Here is a 21,715-nt window from a genome sequence, read left to right as displayed (position 1 = left end):
TATCAATTATGCACCATGGGGTAAGATAAAAACCGTCTAGCAAAACCAGGGAAATATTTTAATGTTTTGCAGGGCTTCGGGATTCAGAAACTCTTTGCCCTTGTGATTCATGGCAGTCAGACTTCTCTGTCCTCTGGCATCTTTCCTTTGGTAAGCCATAGTAAAAGAGGAAAAAAACCCAAACCTCAAAGTGTTTGTAAAATAAAAAGAAAATCCTGTATTTTGTCAGGACTTCCAGCTTCCCTTCTGCCCCCTTCAGCTCAAACCAGCAGTTAAGCTGGTATAAAATGATGCTACAATAGCTTAAAGAAATAGATTTGATGCTTCAATTTCAGCTAATATTTCAATTGCTCCCACTATTATTTTTCCTGGGTGGGTGAAAACCCACTTGGATTAATTAGCTAGCCATCAAGGGTTTTGCCTAGTTTTTACTTGCCCCCCCGCCCCCCCCTTTTTTTTCCCAACTGTTCACCTTCTTCTCCCTTCTTCTAACACAATCTTCCTGAAATAAATACAAACCCAGCATCAGTCAATTGGAGAGGAGCTATGAACTGTATCCTTAACACAAGTTCTAACCTGGGTAAGTTTGCCCAGCTGTGCCTGGGAGACTCATGTCATAGGCTCTGTCCCCACCGAAGTCTGCAAAGCCATCAGCCTGTCATTCCACGCACACTGAGTTCCTTCCTGAACAATCCAATTTTAAAAAATATTTACTGTTCTTTCTTCAGCAGTCTTATTTTACCACCCAGGAAGAGTCACTCCATCCTGATGCTTAATGCACTCAGGAGGTATGCGGCTCTAAACCTTTCATATTTCTAAGGTGTGCGTATTTTTGTCGTTTAATCACAAGATTTTTTTGTTAGTGTTATCTAAAGCAACTAATCATCCTAGTTTCCTATACGAAATATATGTTAAAAGCTGAATTAAAATGACAGGGAGAAGATAAAGACAAATTTGATTAGTACGGAAAGGGCTTTTTCCTACAGAATCATATTCAAGGTCAGAATCTCAAGGGCTCCAGCGGTGAACATCCTTTCACACTGTCCCAGCAGATGGGGCTTTGTCCTTCGGCGAGCACATGTCAAGGCTCTACCTGGATCATCAGGGTGTTGTGGGCTACCAACAGAGCTCTGGAGCAAGGAGCTGCGTCTGTCAGCACCTGGGCTTACTGGTACAATGCTGCTACATGCCTCACTGACCACAGTTACACTCAAAACAAGATGATTTTCATCATTTATACCTCAGGCATTGACTCCTGCCTATTGGTATCTTTTTGCTCAGTCACTGTGCTTTTTGCAGATGCTGTTGGACAATCTGTGAACACGAAGAATGGTCAGGCAGGAGGGCAAGGTGCCGCTTTCATACAGAAAAGAAGATTTACAGCTAGCTACACCCCGTTCCATGTGAACAGGGCCATATCTGCACTACTCTGAAGCCTTTACTACCCAGGGGTAACTGCAGCTTCGTGCTTTTTTCAGGACACAGGCTGCTGGCTATGATCTGACTTGAGACATCATGATAATTGAGTTCACTCACACTACAGAGGTATTAGCCCATCACGAGAACTGGTCTGAATGGCATCATTTCAGAGCCAGCCAGCTGAGTTTGCACTTGCTTCTGTGGCATCCCAGAGGTACCAGCATCTCAAATGCAGTATTTGAATACAAGATCATCCTACCTATTATGCATATGTTGGCTAACATTCAAGCTATTGAGTAGCAACGGCAACTTGTTCTCATCGGTCCTCTCATATGAGCTTCTGAATTACTCACTGTCATCCAGGAAGTGATAAAACTACATTTATGAGTAATACATAAAATTCAAACGAGACCTTTATTTACATTAGGTTTTCAAGCGCTGGGTGTTGCAACATACATAACAAAATTTCATAGTACATTTTTATAGGAAATCAGGTTGAAAAGCTGATCTACAGAATCAATTTGTCAAAACTGGCTAAGCAGAAAATGTGTCAGCTCGGTTTTAGAGTACTCTGTGGATTTTACACCATCTGCTGTCGTTCAGAGTATTCCTGATGTCATGGTTATAAAAACAGAGCGCTCATGCAGGTTAATTTACAGTGAACTCTCCTAGTAAATTTTACATTCTTCACTTGTTCAGAAGAGCAGGTCAATATTCTCCACGTTGTCTCACAAAGCAATTACGGATCCAAATAGGGAGAAAACTAGATCCATCAGGAGATTTTTAACAGAAAGAAAACTGGATTTAGCAAGACAAGGAGTCAGAATTTTAATTCCATGACAAACTGAATTATCATCTCTCATTCTGTAGAAAACAAGTTGTACTGTAAAGATTAATCAAGTCCTTTTATTCCGTATTAACATTATGCAGCAACCAATATGAGTGTCTAGGTAAACAGAAACTTCATGAAATGTTTTGCTGCAAAGCTGACTTCAGTAATGCACGCAACTGATAAAGTCATCAACTCTGCTCACTGCCAGAAATAAAAAAACGGCTTCAGGAGCCAATAACACTGATTCATACTGTGCTCAAGCACTAGCCAACAAAAATCTATTAAACTACACAGGGGTGAAAAAAAAATAAAATCAAAGCAGCTTTGTTATCTTACTTGTGACACCTTATTTAAATCTCAGGTATTACCTCTTTATATCAGCATAAATATGTAGCCTTCTACACCTTTTATGATGCGGTTACAGACACAAAAATGTTATAGTAGAAAGCAAGAGCTAGTTCAAGGAATTTCAGACTTTGAAATCAGCAAGATACAAAGCTAAAATTCATATGTTCCTTTTCAAGTTATGAATACTTTCACTAAAACATAAATATTTTAACATATATTAATTTTTTCTGACATTCAAAATTGTAAAGTCAATATGGCGGAATTATTGTTAAAAGCACATATTTACAAATATTCTTTTTTCCATACATAAAGTATTTGGCATAATTATAACAATCTTACTGCATACACAACTGTTTGCTTCTTTTTCACATAATGGTACACTCCTTATTAAAATTTACCAATTATGTACAAAAATACTTGAACATTTATTATAGAAAACCTCTATAACTACCGTCAACAGCTTGCAACTGCTGAAGGTTTAATTGAGAGAATATAAAAAGTGGTCACTTTCTTCCAGTTAAACTATCAACAAATCAAACACACAGCTAAAATCAACATGAGCTTCCCAACAAAAGAGGGAGAATATTTTTAACAGCATGATTTAAAACGCAGTTCACACATCTGTTCCCAAGCACATGTTAAACAGTCGGTAAAAGAAAGAGGATACAAAAAATACATACAGAAGGTGCTTTTTTTTTTTTTCCCCTCCACATTCCTACGGCTTGGCATTAGCTTTCCAGAGCTCTTCAGATGCCAGTCACTAAAATACAACCTAAGGCCAAACACCATTCTCCTACAATAAAGACGATGGTGATGAACTCAAGCTAAAAAGCAAATCCAAAACCTGACTCCACTGGTACGTACACATCCAAAGAGCTGTTCAGAATTTTTGCTAGGTTTTTCCAGAATTATTAATTACCTTTGCAATTAGCTTTTGAAATTTATTGATCAATATCCAGTAATTTGTATTTTTAAAAATTCGTTCATTTAGTGTATTGCCTTGGTACTAGTCAATACTGATTCTTGTACACAAGTTAAACAAACAATTCATTTGTGCCTATTCCATACACAGATTGTATTTTAGGGTGAACTTTCAAAAACAGCAGAGAACCTCCACTAGCAAACTGCTAGCTTTTTAAAAACAAGCCCAAAACAACAAAAAAAAAATCAACTGGAAGAATAAAAGTAAACTGCACCTCAAAAAGAAAAGGATGCCTCAGGTACAGTAACACATTAATGGCACAGAACCTTATCAAGATTCACCAGAACGGTGCTGTATGCCGAATGAAATGCAGGTATTTTTCCATCTTAAAAATAACATAAACCAAGTGTGTGTTTCAAAAATTCCAAACCACATTCTTACAACGTTCTCTGCAGTATAACTTGCATTATATCTCTGTTTTTCCACAGACATCTGAAATGACCAACCTGTTCATCGGGTAAGAGAAACAACTTTCGGCCTACTTGCAGAAACATCCTAGTCTACAGACTACTTTGTTAGAAAGCGTGCATTTATCTCTAGTAGTAAAGATCCAGTCAGTATATTCTGTATTTTGTGAGAAGCATTCAGCTAACTCAGATGAGAGTTGTAGGGTTTTAGATTTAATTTTTAAAATAAAAATAAAGTACAAATAAAAGCATTTATCAGTATTCACCACCATGAAATTAAAAAAAATTCTCTCAGTCATGCTTCCTATAATATCTGGCAACCTAAATTAGTAATTTCATTTCAAATGTGCAACATAATATTAATAAGCATTTCAAAATTACTCAAAAGAAAAGGTGCCTAACTAAACGCGTTTTACCATTTTTAAAAAATATTATTTCTTAAACGCTAAAGAATTGGTTGCAATTAAATATAAAAGTGGCTTCTCATAGCTGAGAGACTTTGCGGGGCAGAGGCCTGGGCCGGGGAACCTGCTCAGTCCTCCTGCTGCTGTTTTCCAGGTTGTTTGGCCGGACCAGCTGCGGCTTGGGCGGCAGCGCCGGCGGGTCCGCGGCGGGCGGGATGGAGAGGCTGTGAGGTAGAGGAACGGGGCGTTTCAAAGTCCGCTCGTACACGCTGTAAGGCGGCGGGGTTTTACTTTCTTTTCTCACAGGCTCCTCAGAAACGCTGTAGCTTGGGACAGTCACTGTTGGCTCGCTGCCTTGGCTTTCAAAGCCTGACGTCTCTGATGTGCTACATCGGCTGAGCGAAGAGATGCCGCTGCTGTAACTCCCCGACAGCACCGGGGAGTTGGATACGAGCCCCGAGGAATGATACTCCACTGGAGACGGCGTGAATGATTGCACAGACCCCTGCTCGAACGAAAGGGCAGAAGAAGGATTTACTTGGAGTACACGAGGGAGAGCGGTTCTGTGCTCAGACTGAAAACACACAGGGATACAAGGCATAGATTCTGAGGCTTGATAAGCGTATCGGTTGCGTCCCTGTTTAATTAAGATCCAGTAAGAAACCAATAAAAAGCTCATTTCAAGAGTGCCTAGGTACACCTTAAACAGTGCTCATGCCAGTAATTCGTCTACGTGGAAGTAAAACTGTATTTAAATGTTATCTTACTATCATAATACCCTGGAAAGATCTGGAAGCCTTTAAAACGAACCCTCAGTTTTCCTCACTGCCAGTGAAAGGCATAACCCCGCGCAGGACATACCTAGTGGCGTCCTGCCCCCTAATGCCAAAGCACAGGACTTGCATCCCGGTCACTGCTGCTGCTTCGGTCTCTCATGTTCCAAATTCATTTCCCAAAGCTTTTCCTCACAGTTTCAGTGCACCGTCATACAATGAAAAGTGCGTTTACATCGTGGCATCATTTCCGAGTGTGTCGTAACACCGATGTCGGCAGTGAAGCGCAGGGCGGATGCCAAGCTAATAGCTGCTGCTGGGTGCCAGCCCGGTTCGGCCCGCGGCTCGTCTGCTACTCAGGGGCAGCAGCAGGAGGGCGGGAGGCGAGGCACCGCTGCTGCTGCTGCAGATGGCATTTTGAAGCGCAGTTGCTCCACCCTTCCTCTCCCCCATCTCCCAGGGGTTCCTCGGACACCCCGCGCCGCTCGCACAAAACACAACACACCACCACGGGCCCCGGGGACAAGGGTCCAACGGGGGGCAAAGGTTGCAAATGGCTGCACCAGCAACCTCGCAGGTCTGTGGGGGAAGGTGAGGGACGGGGAGCTGAGGGCCCAAGAGCCAACAACAGTGCTGACGAAGAATAAAAAGCAGGGACGGTAAAGCCCTACCTAAAAACATTGAGCAGTCCTGTTCTAGTGAAGCAACTTCAACTGAAAACTGTAAAAGGTTAGACCATACTTTGCAAGTTGAAAAGTTTTTGCAACATATCTAATTTTGACTGGAGCCATTTTGACTGAGACAATCTAGACTTAATGGCCTCAAGCACAGGCTGAAAAAGGGATGGAGAAATCACATCGAAGACAAATTTCTCACCCCAATTCTTGTTAGACTGGTTGGCGCTCAGCCGCTCAGCTTGAGGTGAGAGTGTGAGCCATGCAACAAAGGGGAGGGAGGAGAGGAAAAGGAGAGGGGCATGGGTGTATAGAGCTGGCTGCACTGACTTTATGCTGTTGAGATAATCTTAATTATCCATCTAGGACTGGATCCACAGTGTACTGAAAGCAATGGGGAAAAAAGAAATATCTTCATTTACATCAGTGGGTTTTGTACTAAGATGGCCTTCTCTGGCAGCATGTAACAAGTTGGAACAAAGGCTAAAATTTGAGCCCTGTACGTGGCTAGGGAAAAGCAGAGCAAGTGTTGAAGACATTTCAGACATTGTGAGGAGCCTGTTTAACTACTTGTTTCAGGGTCCATTCCTGTGTGTGTGAGGAGGCTGCAGCTGCACTCCTACCCCCACAAGCATCCAGGGTCAAGGTTTTCAAATAAATGATGTAATTGGTTGAAGTTCCAAGAACGCCTGACACTTGGATTAAGTGACCACAGATAAGATTTAGGACCTTTGCTTCTGTCATTCAGAACAAGAGCAAATACCTGTAAAACCTGCCTGCTTCAATTTAGGAGCTGAGCAGGGGTAAGCACTTGGCTCCTGACAGCAGTGCAGACTGCTTGTACCAGTAGTGAGTAACAGTCTAGACACCAAAACAGTCTGGAAATTCATGGATGCTCAAAGTGAGATCCAGCAACTCTCAGAAGTATTCTGGGCCAGCATTCCTCTCCCTAGCGGCAATCCAGACTTTGGCTGTAAAATGCTTAAATTCTGTCCAGGCCTTTAGAAGAAAATGTTAGGATGAGCTTGAAACACCCCTACAAATCATCAGGACTGAGTCCATTCAGGAAAAAAGGAAGAGTCGCTCACCTTTTGTACAAGATCCTAATGCTCTGAAGAGCTTCCTAGTAAGCAGCTAGCATGAAACCTGGGATAGGTGCTCACTTCAGCAGATGGCAGACTATGGTAATAGGACTACGGGGCACTCTGATGGCCAGCACAATTGCTCTGTGTTGGACCTGGACCACTGTGCAGCCACAAGTGGAAATGTTACAGGCTCACGGGATGACAAATAGGAGAATGACTGTGGACTTGTGATTAGGGACCTCAAGGGGAAAGGAGGCATTTTGGGGTGCCACTTTCCTCCTCCGCAGGAGATGTGTACCTCTGCAGCATTAGTTAGGCATTGGGTAGCTGAGGGACCCCTTTGGCAAGGTTCCCTCCCTCTGCCCTCGCACCTGAGTGCCTGAAGCACCAGTCATGCTCCTTTCTATTTGCTCTCCTTCTAAGTTGTTGACCTTCATATTTCTAACTGCAGAATTCTCTCTGCTTCAATGGGGTGGCAGAGGCTATCCCCGAGACTAATGTTGCGCAGTCTGTCAATACTGGGTTTGCCTGGAATATGCAGGCTGTGTGTTCATGTCCTCCAGTGCTACGGAAGACATGGATTTCCTGGTCAAGTTTTCCAACCAATAAGTTGTTGTGCAACAAGTGGGTACCGACACATTCAAATATCTTGAAATAGAAATGAAACCAGCTTGGATCCCCAATTGCTATGAGTGTTTAACTGCCAGAGAAGAACCAATGCTAGTGGGCTGTGCTTAAAGTTTCCTACTAGCAGGCTTCAAACTACTTCCAACTTCTTACACAACCTCCCGGAATTGTTCTGCAGAGGAAATGGATATTAAAATGACTGAAGCAGGGATTACCCTCTAACACACCCTCTAATCCAGCAGCTCTGGATGCTGGAAGAATAAGAGGAATGGGTTGCACAACAGGTTCTCCTTAGCTGGTATCTCCCCTTTTGCCACTGTTGGAGACAGAATTCTGGACTAGATGGACCATTGGGCATGTCTTATATTTATTTCTTACACTCCCTTCTGTCCACTGATTCAGGTGAGCTTGATTATCCATGTAGGTGAGAAGCCTAATATGGAGAGGCTAAAGAGTCTGAAGATTAGGTTTCTTGCCTGCAGTTTTGAAATCTTCAGAGCTGCTGTAATTGTTATGGCTACTTACTCTTGTGAATGGTTTTTGTATAGGCACATGAAAATAAAAGGAAAACATAATATAATCCCAAATAATGTATATTAAATAGATACTATCTACCCCACAACACATACAACCTTGTTCACTGCAATAAGACAGTACCTTCATTGGTGATCTGCCAGCAGGAGAAGGGGAAACGGATGCTATGTGTCTTGCTGGTGATGCTGTAAAGTCAGAAAGATTTCAGTGCACTCTTGGCATTACAACTTTCACTAAGAAATCTTTTTAAGTGGATGGGAGATCATTCTATACACAAGCATTATCTCTGGTTCCCTCTAGGTACTTGCCTGATGGCTGCAAATAGTTTTAGAGATTTTGTTTATTTTACTTTGTTCTCAGGATTATCTTGCAGTACAACCAATGAAGTATAAGAAATTTCCACATCCATCTTCTCTGACAAATTTTATATCGCTGTAAATTGGTTTATATCCTACCAAATGATAATGGGATTCAAAAAAGTCAGTATAATAATTTTTCCCCTCCTCTTTTTCTTCTTCTCTTAAGAAATATCTTATGTATTTGTATGTCAAATAAGAAAAAAGACAATACATAATGTAATTATATCAAACATTTACCTGTAAATATACTGCAAACATGCCTGCACATAATTTGAGGCATAAGTCTAAAACACAAAAAGCATCTTCACTCCCTTGAGAACAATTATATTTATAGTATCACTTAAGCAGCCTTTCCTTTAAATGGAAATTAATCTTTTGAAAGACAAATTGGTTATAGTAACAGAACTCATGTACTTCCATGATTGCTGTGCATTTTCTGGCCAGTAAGATTCTTTGTAGTTAATGATCATTTCTGATTGCTAACCTCCAATTATCATAAATTCAAAAGATTAAATTTGATCATCCTCCCTAGTACCAGCATGAACTGTCTGAAACTACTCAGTCATTAAGTGAAGGGGCAGAGTATTGGAAACACAATGCTAGAGAGAACATTAAGGAGATGAAAATACCTGTGGAGGCAGTTCTACAGACTTCCATGTAAGTAATCAAATAATAAATTAACCTGCCCAAGAAGTTGAACATTAATCAGAGTGGAAAGAATCTAAGCCCTCAAGTAAATAATTTTTTTACTGGAGCTTAGCCTGAAATGCCCATTAACTCACCAGTCTGTGCAGGTCTTGGTGGTACAGGAGGAGATATAAGCTTTCCACTTTCTGATGTGTTTCTGGCTTCCTTCCCACTGTCCAGGCTCCAGCTGCTGGGGGTGGTGTTTACAGCTGGAAAAGAATGAAAAAGCCGAAATAGGCATCAACACTTCTAGCTCTCTGACTTGCATTTACCCATGCGGATAAAAATACACAGAGTGAAAACGTTAAACAACTTAACAAGCATGCCTGAAAAGCTCTCATGATTACATCAGCATTTGAAAAGCTCTTAAATAATGGTTGTCAATCTTCTGGTTGCCTGATGTATGCATCTGGCCCTTAGGTCAGTTTGCGATTGTATAGCAGTATTGGGACCATCAACAACAGTAGCAGCTGAGATAGCACTCTGGTGCACTGCAAATCCAGCCACAAAGGGGGAGATAAGCTTGAAGCCTGTTAATATAATCAGTTTATCTTTGCACCAGACTCCTGTTTAAAGGTTTCTAGGCAGATGGGAACAGACTATTCATAAACCGTTTCCATTAACTCATTTTATGTACAGAAGAGACTAGAGAAAGGAACTCAACAAATTCCAATCAACCTCCCTCAGAAAGCTTTCAGGGCTAACAGTCTTTTGTTGCCTGCATAGGCCACAAATTCAGAATTGAAAGAAGGTGGAAAGAAGGGCACAAATGGAGGGAGTAAAAATTGAAAGAAATGAAGATGTCTGGGAAAAAAAAATCAAATGAAAAAATTATTGTGGACTAAGAAAATTTATATGCACTGTTTGTAGCCATGGTCGAGGATCTCTGCTTGATCATGTAAACTGACTATCACCTTGACATGTATAAAATTAGCTGTTATATTTGCCTGTGTGACTTCCATCAAATTCTGTGACTTTATAATTGAATGATCCCATAAGGCCTGGAACAGCTTCCTTAATAGAACTGGATTATCTCATCTTATCAAGGAGCCCCCAGTATTGGAAAGAAGTCAGATAGACAGAAAGACAGGGCATTTAACATGGACAGGACAAAAGCTAACTTAAACCCCACAATTTTTCTTACCTGTCCTGTAAAAAAGTACAAAAAAACTGCTTCAAACCTCCCTCCTTCCCCCCCAAAAACCCCCACCAAAAACCCACCACCAAAAAAACCCCCCACCTTCAAAGCCTCAAACCTCTTGCCTTGCCAGGACACTTTCCTTCTTGTCTGCTTATTACGTAGTTGTGAGTACCACATGCAAGGACTCTCTGCTCATTTAGACGAAGTGAAAAGCAAAATATTGTTGCTAACTGATGGTATCAATTATTGCTATTATAGCAACACCAAGGGCTCTCAGAGGGACTGGAATCCCACTATACCAGTATATACCAGACTTAATACAAAAAGTACAGTACAAATAATATTTTTTCATATCTGTAACAATATTTTTACAGTGTAATTGCACATTAGTTGACCCTGAAAACAGTGCACAGAATAATCTATTTTCTAGAGGATCATTTTGCTTTTTTACTGCCAAAATATGCAATACGTTGTTTGCTTTTTATTGTAGGTTGTCACCTAGCAGTATGGTTTTGCCCTCATCCTAAAAATGACTTGGCACCAGACCTGGGTACTTCAAATGCCTGAACCTCTTGACAAGCCATTTTTTCTTTTAAGTCATCCAAGCAGTCAGTTCTTTGGACTGCTAAAGTCTCCAGGAGAGAATATTTTATTTTAACAATTCTGTAATGTACTTGGCTGCATAGGCCAGTGGAAAAGTTTTGCCATTTCCATGTTAAATTATTTCATATGTTTTTCAGCCCTGTGAAAAATTCCGAACTTGAGCTTTCATAAAAACTTGGACACAGAAATACTTATAAAAATCAGCTCTTCTTGATGAAAATCCGATTCCTGGTCCATTCTTGTTAGAGTATGTTCTTAAAATATTTATTTTCAATACACCTGTTTTACTGTATCCTTTATTCAGGGAACCACAAAGGGCAGTATATAATGAAATGATGGAGCATATTACGGATGCAGAGCACTTAATGAAATCTTGGCACAATAACTGTGCCAACAATACTGAATTTCCCCACGTACAAAATTATAAAAGGCAATATTTTGCCTATGGAAATTCATAGGTTTCTCATGGAAATTCATAGGTTTCTCATTTACTGTAATTAAAAAATCCCCAAAAAACACAAATTGATCTTTTCTCTTCCATCAAAGCATAACCAAAAGCACAGTGACTTATATTTGGTAAAGCAGACTTGAAGGTATCAAACTTCAGGACTCTCTCTGTCTCTTAACTTCTCTCTGCCCCATTCTCCCGAAGTTCATCTCCAGGGTTCATCACCCCATATGTCTCTCTTGAGGAGCAGAAAGGACAGCTCTGACAGGCAGCCTGCTGCAACCTGCTGCTCCATCACCCCTTCCTGCAAACTTCTGGGCCCTTCTGAGTGCAACACTCAGTTCAAACAAACACCATGTTCCCCCCTTTTTGGCAAAGTGTTTTGAAACTTGGAGTGTTAGCGTAATTTAGTTAGACAGTTCTGAAACTTGAAGATGACAATATACGCTCAAAAGAATTAGCATTCTACAGGAATATGACAGATTAATTATATTTTCATTGCTTCCAAGATTAGCATGGTGCAGCATTTCCACACACCTTTGTCGGGGCCAGGCAGATTGGAATCACTTCGTGGCAAAGCACCATCTCCAATATGATTAAACAGCATTCTCTGTAAATGGAGAACCGCAGAGTTTATGCATAGCTGCTGTTGTATTTCAGTAGCCTTTAAGAAAACAAATATCTTTTTGGTATTATCCCCACCACACAGGTCTACTTTGGAGGTAGAGTGATAAACATCACCTAAGAACATAAATAGTTTCACAAAAATATGTGTATACAAATAGGGAGTAGACTCGTTTTCTGAAAACTGTACACACTGGAGTCAGAGGGAGGGTTATTACACACTGAGTTCTGACAGTTTCCAGCTCCCTAAAAAGCAAAATAAGGCTCATTCCTCAAGTGGTATCTTGATAGATTACTAAACAAGTGCAGGGATAGATTTGCCATAATTTCATTGCAGAATCAGGATCTGAACAAGGTGTAATGTTTGACAATGTTCCAGTTATGGCTGTCATGTTAGAAGAGCATTATGTATTATTTCCAACCCTGACTTTTTTGGTAGCAGCATTCTTACTGCTCTTGTGGATAAGAGCTGACCCATAAAGTGTGTTTGTCTTTCCTTTTCTGAATATTCATTTTTTTTAAAAAATCACAGTAAATTTATGAAACAATTTTAAAATTCCACTAGTTATTTTTTTAGGCAGCATTCAAATAATCTGTGGGTCACTAGCTTATCTTGATAACAGATGTAAACAGCACACAGTTAATCCTGCAAGTAATTCATATGCGCTTTCCAAAGGAAATGAGAACAGATAAACTTTACTTTTTTTTTTCTTCTCTCTCTTTTTTTTTTTAAAGCAAGATCAGACAACCAGTGAAATCTAAATCAAATCAAATGCTATTCTTGTATCTCCTTCCAGTGTTCAGAGGACCATGCCGAGTCAGCGAGGCACTATGCTGTGGTTCCACAAGATGGCAAGCCCAGCTGCAAAGTAATCATCACTGATCTAACATGTTGCAGCTCCATGTTACAAAGTGAGGAACAAATACTTGGCCAATTCAACTTGACTTAAGACATCTCATAAATGCTTTGGTAGACTTTGAGCTACACTAGGTTTGCCTATCTATGCTGTACTAGAGTCATACTGGATCAGGTAATACCTGTTTTCCTGGAGTTACCGTTAAATTGAGGTGGTGTAACTATATGTGTACTCTAATGTGACAGAAAATGTGATCATATGTTCCTGCTTGGTCTGGAATGAATGTTCACTGCCTAGTGAGTCTGCAGTGCACTAGGATCTGGGGGGCAAGTGTTGAAGACTGTTTTCTATTGTGAAGGTAAAGAGCAAAGGCTGAAAAAGCAACTGAAATTGGAGGATATAGAGACAAAAGCTAAATGAAACACAGAGAAACGAGGACATACTAAAATAATGAAATATAAAACCATATGGAAGAACAAGAGCAATCACAGGTTGTTTAATGAGATGCAAAAAAACCTCAAAAATGTGAAACCTAAAAAGCTCCATTAGGAAGAATAATAGTGCAAAAACTAAGGAGGCTTGTTGACCAGTCAATGACAGCAGGCATTCCTCTTCAGAGTATGGGAAGAGCTGGAGAGACACTGTACAATCACTCAGCCAGAGATCAAAAAGCAAGCACAAATGGATGTTGACTGAAAACAGCGGTACATAGATAACCTTGAGCATCAATTTCAATGAGGGAAGCAGATGCAGTACTGCTGTGGTCTTGTTCTATGAAGTCCATCAAACTTCCTTAAATGAGGTAGCTATGGCCTGAAAGGACTTAAAGTGCAGGAATTTGCCTGTGTATCTCATCTTTCCCAGTTGAAAAACTATTGTGAAAATTGCATTCATTAAGCCGTAACAAAGATGTTCATAAATGGGTGGTCCTTTCTCATTAACTTAGTGTGAAGCTCCAGCCAAGACTGTTGAAGTTAACTGGTGTTAGAATAAAAATAGAGAGGACAAGAAACAGTTTGAGCATCTAAATTCTAATGAGAATTGCAGGTATCTCTAAGATATCTCCTTACAATTGTCCTGAGGATTTCTTTTCCCCTTCTTAATCAGAAGGCAGAGAAGCAGAATTTTGTTTCTGATCACAGTCCGTTTTTACTGCTCGGGGAATAGAGCACCAGAGAAAGAAATTGCACCTTTCCCCAGAAAGATATATCCTCATTTATGGTTATGAGGGCAGAAAGAAACTGTCAGACCTTTTCACCTTGGAAACATACTTCACTGTAGGAGCAAGTTAATTTTCTACTTACCCTCTCTTGGGACACTGAGGGTAGAGACAGATTGGGAGATTTTCCTGACGGGCGAGTCTCAGAGAGAGTGGAGACTGGGCCTATGAGCTCCTCAGCCTCCCTTATCGAATCTCGGGTAGAATGGGGGATAGAAGTCGCATTCCACTTGGCAAAGCAAGAGTTTGCAGTCTGGGAGCAAAAATGGGATAATTTTTTCTTTGCGGCAAACCGTAAAACCGCTTTATTTAAACAACATCTCCTGGTCTTTCCTGTATGCTGGTTTGGTTCCACTACCACTGAGAAAGTGCCCAGTAGATATATCAGTAAGTAGTTCCCGAGAACTGCCCGTAAGTCTGGCTAAGCTTCAGTATTACTTCTTAAGCCCTCAGGTAACAGCATGAGGGCTTAAACAGAAAAGAGAAAAATTAAATCAAGAGCCAATTCAATAACTGAAGAAGCAAGGGACAAGAATACAACTAATGAGAAACCAAAAAATCATTTATAAAATAAATGATCCTGGAGTACCAAGTTGTTTTTTTATCACAGGCAAAATTTCTGGTGGAAATGAGAGTGCTGAGAGGAGGGCCTTTCACACTGTACTTATGCTCTCGTCTTTCTCAGCTTCAGCAAGAGGTGCATTGTGTGATGGCACAGATTAAAACAGCAACTGTGTTAAAGGAAAGCACTTTAGGAAAGTAGGTCCGTTAAGAAGAAAAGATGAAATAAGGATTCAAAGTTGTCCAGCTCACCAAGCTCATTTTGCATTTCGGATAACTCAAAAGATACAAATTTCATACAGACCTATATAACAGTAATTTTAAGGTAAGAACTCAACTCATTCTTTTCTCTGGAGTAACAAAATGTCTGTCTTTCTTTTCTGAAACTACATTGAAAAATATGAATTGCCACATGGAGTGGGTTATCTCACAGTGGCTAGGATTAGCCATTTCAGAAGAAATAAAGGGGAGGTCAACATGGACAACTGCCGTGATAACAGTTTTTCTTTCTTTCTTCTTCCCTAGATTGAACAAACGCTGCTGTTTCACACAAGCAGGCTGTCATCTGGTAAGTCTTTGCATCTCTCTCTCACTGCAGTGAGTAAATATCAAAACCAGATCTAAACCTAGACAAAGCAAGCAGAAACCTAGACAAAGCAAGCAGAAACGTGATCAAGCACTGTGTATTCTATTCACATCTCTTTCATGTAAAATATTTTCGAGTATTTGCTTATAAAAACAAAAAAAACCCTTGAAAATTAACAGCAATGAGCAGACACTGAATCTGCTCAAGTTCAACAAGCACTTTTATCATCTTCTTAGCTACTTGCGTTCAGAGGCCTTCCAACAAGCTTCTTACCTGCGACGTTTCCGAAGGAGTAGGGTAGATGGCACTGCAGGGCCTCTCTCTGGGGGACAAGCAAGAGTTTTCTCGGGAATGCTTATGTTTGTCAGACAACAGAGGAGAGGCTAGAATATAAACGTGTCAAGTGATTAAATTCATGCAGTGAAACTCAGACATTTCAATTCTACACTTATGACAAAGAAATCCTCTGCCCCAGTAATTCATATTCCTCAAACAATTGACTACATTTGATGTCTGACAAGTGATACCATGCTGAAATCCAGCTTTATAATGTATCAAAACCCATTTAATTTGGTTTACCAAGGGAGACAAGCACTGACCTCTGGCACTGGATGGAGCAGAACTGGTCACATTAGGTGAAGCAGAATGAGTAGAACTCAGGCTTGAGGTAGACGGACTAGGCTGCGTATAGAAGAGATGCTGTTGTTACCACATCACACTTACTGGTTTGGAAAACAAAAGTTTATAACATACTTTTCACTAAAACAAAGACCTTTTAATTTGTTAGGCTAGTTTATCAGTATTTCAAAATAGCGAACCAGTATAAAAAGCATTAATGTAACTACAAAAAGATGCAGTAAAATAGGAAATAAATAGAAATGGAATTAATATATTAAAATAATTACATCACAACTGTGACAAGAGGACAGAAAAGTCTATGTAAGGTCAGATGACTTCACATCAGTGCATTGCTGCTTATTACTTTTGTAAAAAATTCATGCTCTAAGTTAAAGAAAGAGAAACAGTTACATTAAAATTGTTCTTTCTGAGTTAAGGAAGTTAACAGCCCATTTAAAGATTTGTTTTTTAAAAGAAGTATCAGCAATAACTTTGAGATTTCTGAATGACATAACAGAAGCATTAGTTTAGTAAATAGCCTTGTAAGAAAGATTCTGTTTAGTTTGAAGAATGACAATAATTTGTACCTGCATGTTAAAAACTTCATCGGAGCTTTCCGATTGCCCAGTGATATTGCTGACTTCAGCAGAAGCTTGGGATGACAGTGATGAGGATGAATACCGATTGACAGCTGGGTAACTCAAGGGACTATTATAAGAACAATGAAATACAAAATGGTTAACTCTAGTTGCCAGTCATAATTTTTCATGTGAAAACAGCACGTGTTTATTAATCTCCACAGTTTAATTTGGATTTATTAGTTGAGGTTGGGAAAGAGAGAGAGAGAGAGAGAGAGAGAGAGAATATATATCAGCTATTCGTGACTGAAGATATTTCAGGTGGACCACAAGAGGAAGCGCGCACACAATAGAAGTATTTTATGGGTCATCTTCCTTGAGTAACAAAGTCTATCAGTTTCTAGTAATTTAACTTGCCTGCGTCGTGGTATTACCCTGGCACCATCAGGACTCATAGAAACAGGTATTGAATTGCGGCATACACGAGGACTTCCATTTGGGAAATGAACAGGGCTAGCTTGTACACAGGCAGAAAATTCCTGGCGAGTTGTTAAAAGAAGATTAATTAAAATGAACATAGTATCATTAAGCATTTTGTAAGATACAGGTAGTCACTTGAATAGTTATATCTGCATTTTGGATCAGCTTCATCATTAGTAAGAAAAATATTTTAACTTTTTGCTGATGATACTTTCCCTTTAGTAAAATGTGACTATTTTTCTCTGCACTGTATGGAAAGTTTATTAACTTTCTCTTCGCTTTGTGGTACTGTAAGAATGCTACAAGTTGTAATGTGGACAAACAACCAAAAGATGTCACTATTCGTTGCTTCGGAAAATTAAACAACCCTTATTGCAGCTAAACGGTCTCCTGGTTTATCCACGCACCTGCTCACGTACCTGTATTCCCAAGCTTGACTTCATCACAAAGAACTGATCCACCAGCTTTTTGTGCAACGGCCTCATGTCCTGCGGCACCACCTTCTCGTGCACCGCCAAGCCAAATTCTAGAATCTGGGCCTGCAGAAGAGACAGAAGGAAAGAGAAGAATATATTTTTGATCCATTTTCTTTAAGCTTTCATCATCAATTAGGATACTAATCAAAAAAATCCAACAAAATGCATGTTGTATTAAAAGCATCTATCTAAATCCCTGACAGACCTGTAATCAAACAAGGCCTAAGACCAAAACCAGTAATACACAAGAGGATTTATGCCTCTTCCCATTTTACTATTCAACTTTCCCAAAGATTTGGCCTATGTGAACTCAATTCTAATGTAAGAAACCACTATGAATAACATAGTGAAAAATCTGGCTAAATGGCAACTTTACAAAGGAGCAGTTCTAAACCCTAAATAAAAGCCGTTTTCTACAAGAACAATTATAAAAAGCATGGAACAACAGCAATGGCCACATGCACCAGAGACCCTATAATATCTTTTCAATGAAGTCCATGGTTCCCTATCCTCTTCCAACTCCCCAGAGACCTCAGTAAGTGGTGGCTTTATGTATATTCTTGATGCAAGGCATGACAGGCTTCAGAACAACATTGCTAAAACTCTAATCTTGCTCAAATTTGGTCACAGGCATTTAAAATACTGAACTGGTTACATAAGGAATCAGACAAACTCAAATTTGAAAACAAAATAGCTACACTATGCTGTAATATCTTTGGATGAGAGCTACTAGCTGATGTTTTCAGGCAGCCTGTGAGCAGGCACACATCTGCGCAGCTTCACCGACCCGAGGTCAGGACTGCAGCACATCCATCCGCAGGCAGAGCCATCCCGCCCCTTCTGAATGCTCCGCGTTTTCTGTTAAATCATCTCTGGGTGCCAGACAGGGTTTAACTGCTATCACTTGGAATTCACATTTTTGTCACAGGAAGTTATTAACTCCAATTTTAAATTGTAAGGGTTTGTGAGATTAACTATAGCTTGAAAAAAATGAAACTGCAATGTAAATTACTATACATTATCTAAATGAAATTAAAGTGAGCTCATTGAACCTGTTCTGATTTATACTGTCTGAGGATCTGTCCCTTCGGCTGATCTGACCAAAAGATACCACAATGCTGACGAAAAATGGAATTTCCATCTTGCCAAATTCCAATACTCTGACCTCTTTATCCCAAGCTGGCAATAAAGTTTGAAATTTCAACATGCTGCATAGAACAAAGACAGGTAAATGTCAGTTAAAAAAGCTGAAATACTTAGTAATATCATTTGATGTTATGGAAATAATTTATGGAATTGGATGGAAATAATTTATTTCAGCATTTCCAAATGGAGACACTTCATATTTGAGGCTGGTAGGCCGTTGTTTTATAAATAAATGAAGAAATAATACAAAAATCATATAATGCATAGAATACTCACCTGTTTAATTTAATCACTTGGTGTTTCTTTTACTGCCTACCTACTTTGGCAAATATTATTAGATGTCTTCCACTGTAATAAGATTTTTCAGGTTCTTTTGCTCTTATGCAAACCTTGTAGTGAAAATGTTTGTTCTGTAGTATTGGTAAAATATGTCATACAAATACTTGCTGAAGCCATCAAACGTTTCAATGAGATAATGTTTATTCTGTAGTAGTGGTAAAATATGTTGTGCAAATATTTGCATATAAGCATCACAAGAAAAGAACTTGCCTCTCATTCAACCTTTAATTTAGAATAGTTTGAAGTGATTAAGATGACGATGAAAAGGACTAGGGAAAAAATATTAACATCACCCAGAAACCTGCTTGCATAGGAAGTTGCTGTCTACTTGGAATCTAATTCAGAAGATACTGAAGACCACTGGGCAATTATTAACCTCTGAAATTTTATATTTTATTTTGGGACACTTTTAGCTAGAACAGCTGAGCAGGTCACCCACCTAGTCAGTCTTTTCCCCACTTTACCTGCTCAAGCATCAGCTCTCTCAAACGTGTGATCTTCTCTCCATCCTCTGGATGGTTCAAGATGTATTCTTTGACAAAGAATGCCTAAGCAGAATGAAATCACACAGTAACATAAAGTCAGTAAAAACACATCACTTTTTTTTAAAACAAGTTTCTAGATGATATTTTCGAAACAAAAGCTCCTTTCTACTGCAACAGAGGATAATAAATGCTAAATAATTAATTATTCACATATGCATTGGTGGAGACTATGGGCAAATAAAATGTAGTCACTCTTGAGTGGAATTTACCAGTTGTTCAATATCCAGGACAGATCCTGAATCAAATTTGGAAACCTGCAAAGCAGAGTTGAAACCAAACACAGGTCACCTGAACTAAGTATCTCTTCCTCATTAACTGTGACATATGCGTTTCAAATAATTATGAAGAGTTAGATTTTCCTGTCTTTTCATACTAGGACCTTCATTATCCCTTAAATATAAAGATATCTTAAGAACAGTCTGGAATTGTATGCTATTATATGTATTGGAGCTGTGACATTATCTTCTTATTCACTCTTCATATAAATAATGTTTTAAAGAACACACAGTGCCGTTGATGTCAAAAAGCCACACTTTTCACTTCAGGAGCATCTGACCAACATCCAGGCATGTTCACGAGCTTACATGACTTTCTACCCCATCTCCAATGCTCAAATTGTACCAGCTATAGTACCCCGAAGTCATTTTACCCACCAGCAATGGCCCGGACAGCACTCCCCTGTTTGTTCACGATTGCATCTTTCTTAACATAGCACCTATCCTACCCTGCAAGGGGATTATATTGAATTTACAACAAGTCTTGACACTATTCTGTAAAGAAAATGCCCAGCTGCTCAGTTGAGAGATTTCTAGACCTCAAAAATCCACTTGTCACAAAAAACGTCTGTGTGCATACCTATGCATACACTGTCCCTAGAGTTGAGAGGATAATAGTGGCTGCTCTGTGCTGTGTTTTCCTTTTGCACCTGTCTTAGCCTTTCCATCACATACTTCTTACAAGGTTCTCCATCCAACTTTAGCTGTTAAAATCTTTGCTATGCAGAATTGTTAGAAAATATGGGGAGCAGTGGAGCTGGAGATAAATATACCCCTTCCTCCGATTCAGTTCCAAAATTTCATGCTGTGACAACCCATAACAAGGAAGTGCCGAGACCTGTCTAGAAAATGCTGATACAGTAACGAAGAACATTTATTTCACATGGTCCTTTCACCGCAGATAAGTAGACTTATAAGAATTCATGTTTAAATTGTTAAAAGGAACCCTCTGATACTTGCTAAAATCCCAAATCCCGAACTTCTGCCAGCTGATGTTTTTTTTCCCTCAGCTACAAGCTTAATGTTCTTTCAATATCAAGCAGGTGGTGTCCCAGTGGTTTTGGGCTGAGATTTATACAGATCTGTAATCCGAGTCAGAGATGTAATAATGTAACTTCAAACAAAATCACCAGTCCTTTAGGAAAAAAAAAAACTAAACAGAATTTGACTAAATCCAGTAACATTCTTGGTTTCCAATAATTAATCATGAAAGTGCCTCTACTCTTCTGGCACATGTAAAGGAGCTAAAAGAAATGTAAGTTATAGTACAAATTGCAGTTTGAGAGGTGTTAGTGGGCACAAAACACACTCTTCCAGCAGTGTTCAGAAAAATTAAAAAAAAAAAAAAAAAAATTAGTGGTTCAGTCTACAGCCATTTTTTAGCACACAGGAAGGTGCTGCATAATAGCTATTACTTCTGTAGATTTTCCTGGAATCTGTTCCTGTATTGAAACCAGTGAAAGTGTAGCTTTAACACCTGCAATACTGGCCAAAGTACTGAATAATTAGAGATAGCTGCTTTTTATTCCATCAGGAGAAGGGGGAAAAAAAAGGGGCCGGGGGGGGGAGGCGCAGAATCAAGAAGGTAGCAGCTGGCCAAAGGACATCATTTGCTGGGTCTTATACTTCTTAAAGCTTGGAAGTTGCCCAAAGGAAAGGAGGATATATGTAAAGACATGGTCGTGCTTACGTCAAGACCACACGCTCCAAGACTGACTGAGTTTTGAGCTTTGTACAGGGCAAAAGGCAAAAGCAAGTGAAACAGCTAGGCAGAGAAAAGCATTTACAGAGGAGAGTAAAAGGAGAAGTAGCAAAACAGCAGGAAGACATAAAGACTGACAAGGGACACTCAAAGAGAATGAGGGTGAAATAAAAAAAAAAAAACAAAAACCAAACAAATCTCACAACTATTGCTATCCGTTTTGGTGTTGGTGCAAAGTTCTATTTTAGATATATAGCAAGAGAGAGAAGGAGAGGACAGAAGGGTATCAAAATATGAAGACTGTCTAGGAGATCGAGAATTGCAGCTAAGAACAAGAATAAGAAAGGAGCAAGCTAGAACCTTTAATATGCTCATGAAGAATGGAA

General features: G+C 39.5%; 1 protein-coding gene across 1 annotated transcript in view; it reads right to left on the bottom strand.

Moving 5' to 3' along the window:
* Positions 1-1,820: 1,820 nt before the first annotated feature.
* The window catches only part of DOCK4 (dedicator of cytokinesis 4), a 262,201-nt gene continuing 242,306 nt past the window's right edge, over positions 1,821-21,715 (bottom strand). Inside the window, exons 43-53 of the mRNA XM_075493937.1 lie at positions 19,272-19,355; positions 17,266-17,385; positions 16,784-16,905; positions 16,376-16,496; positions 15,770-15,851; positions 15,444-15,553; positions 14,109-14,276; positions 11,861-11,933; positions 9,227-9,340; positions 8,209-8,270; positions 1,821-4,897 (exon numbers count right to left, since the gene is read on the bottom strand). Of these exons, the coding sequence (XP_075350052.1) occupies positions 4,472-4,897; positions 8,209-8,270; positions 9,227-9,340; positions 11,861-11,933; positions 14,109-14,276; positions 15,444-15,553; positions 15,770-15,851; positions 16,376-16,496; positions 16,784-16,905; positions 17,266-17,385; positions 19,272-19,355 (1,482 nt within the window). The 3' untranslated portion in view covers positions 1,821-4,471. The remainder of the gene's footprint in view (positions 4,898-8,208; positions 8,271-9,226; positions 9,341-11,860; positions 11,934-14,108; positions 14,277-15,443; positions 15,554-15,769; positions 15,852-16,375; positions 16,497-16,783; positions 16,906-17,265; positions 17,386-19,271; positions 19,356-21,715) is intronic.

This window comes from Mycteria americana, chromosome 1 (genome assembly GCF_035582795.1).
Source record: "Mycteria americana isolate JAX WOST 10 ecotype Jacksonville Zoo and Gardens chromosome 1, USCA_MyAme_1.0, whole genome shotgun sequence".
Lineage (NCBI taxonomy): Eukaryota > Metazoa > Chordata > Aves > Ciconiiformes > Ciconiidae > Mycteria > Mycteria americana.
The sequence above is the reverse complement of the archived record's forward strand: the minus strand, read 5'-3'. Positions and strand labels throughout refer to the sequence as shown.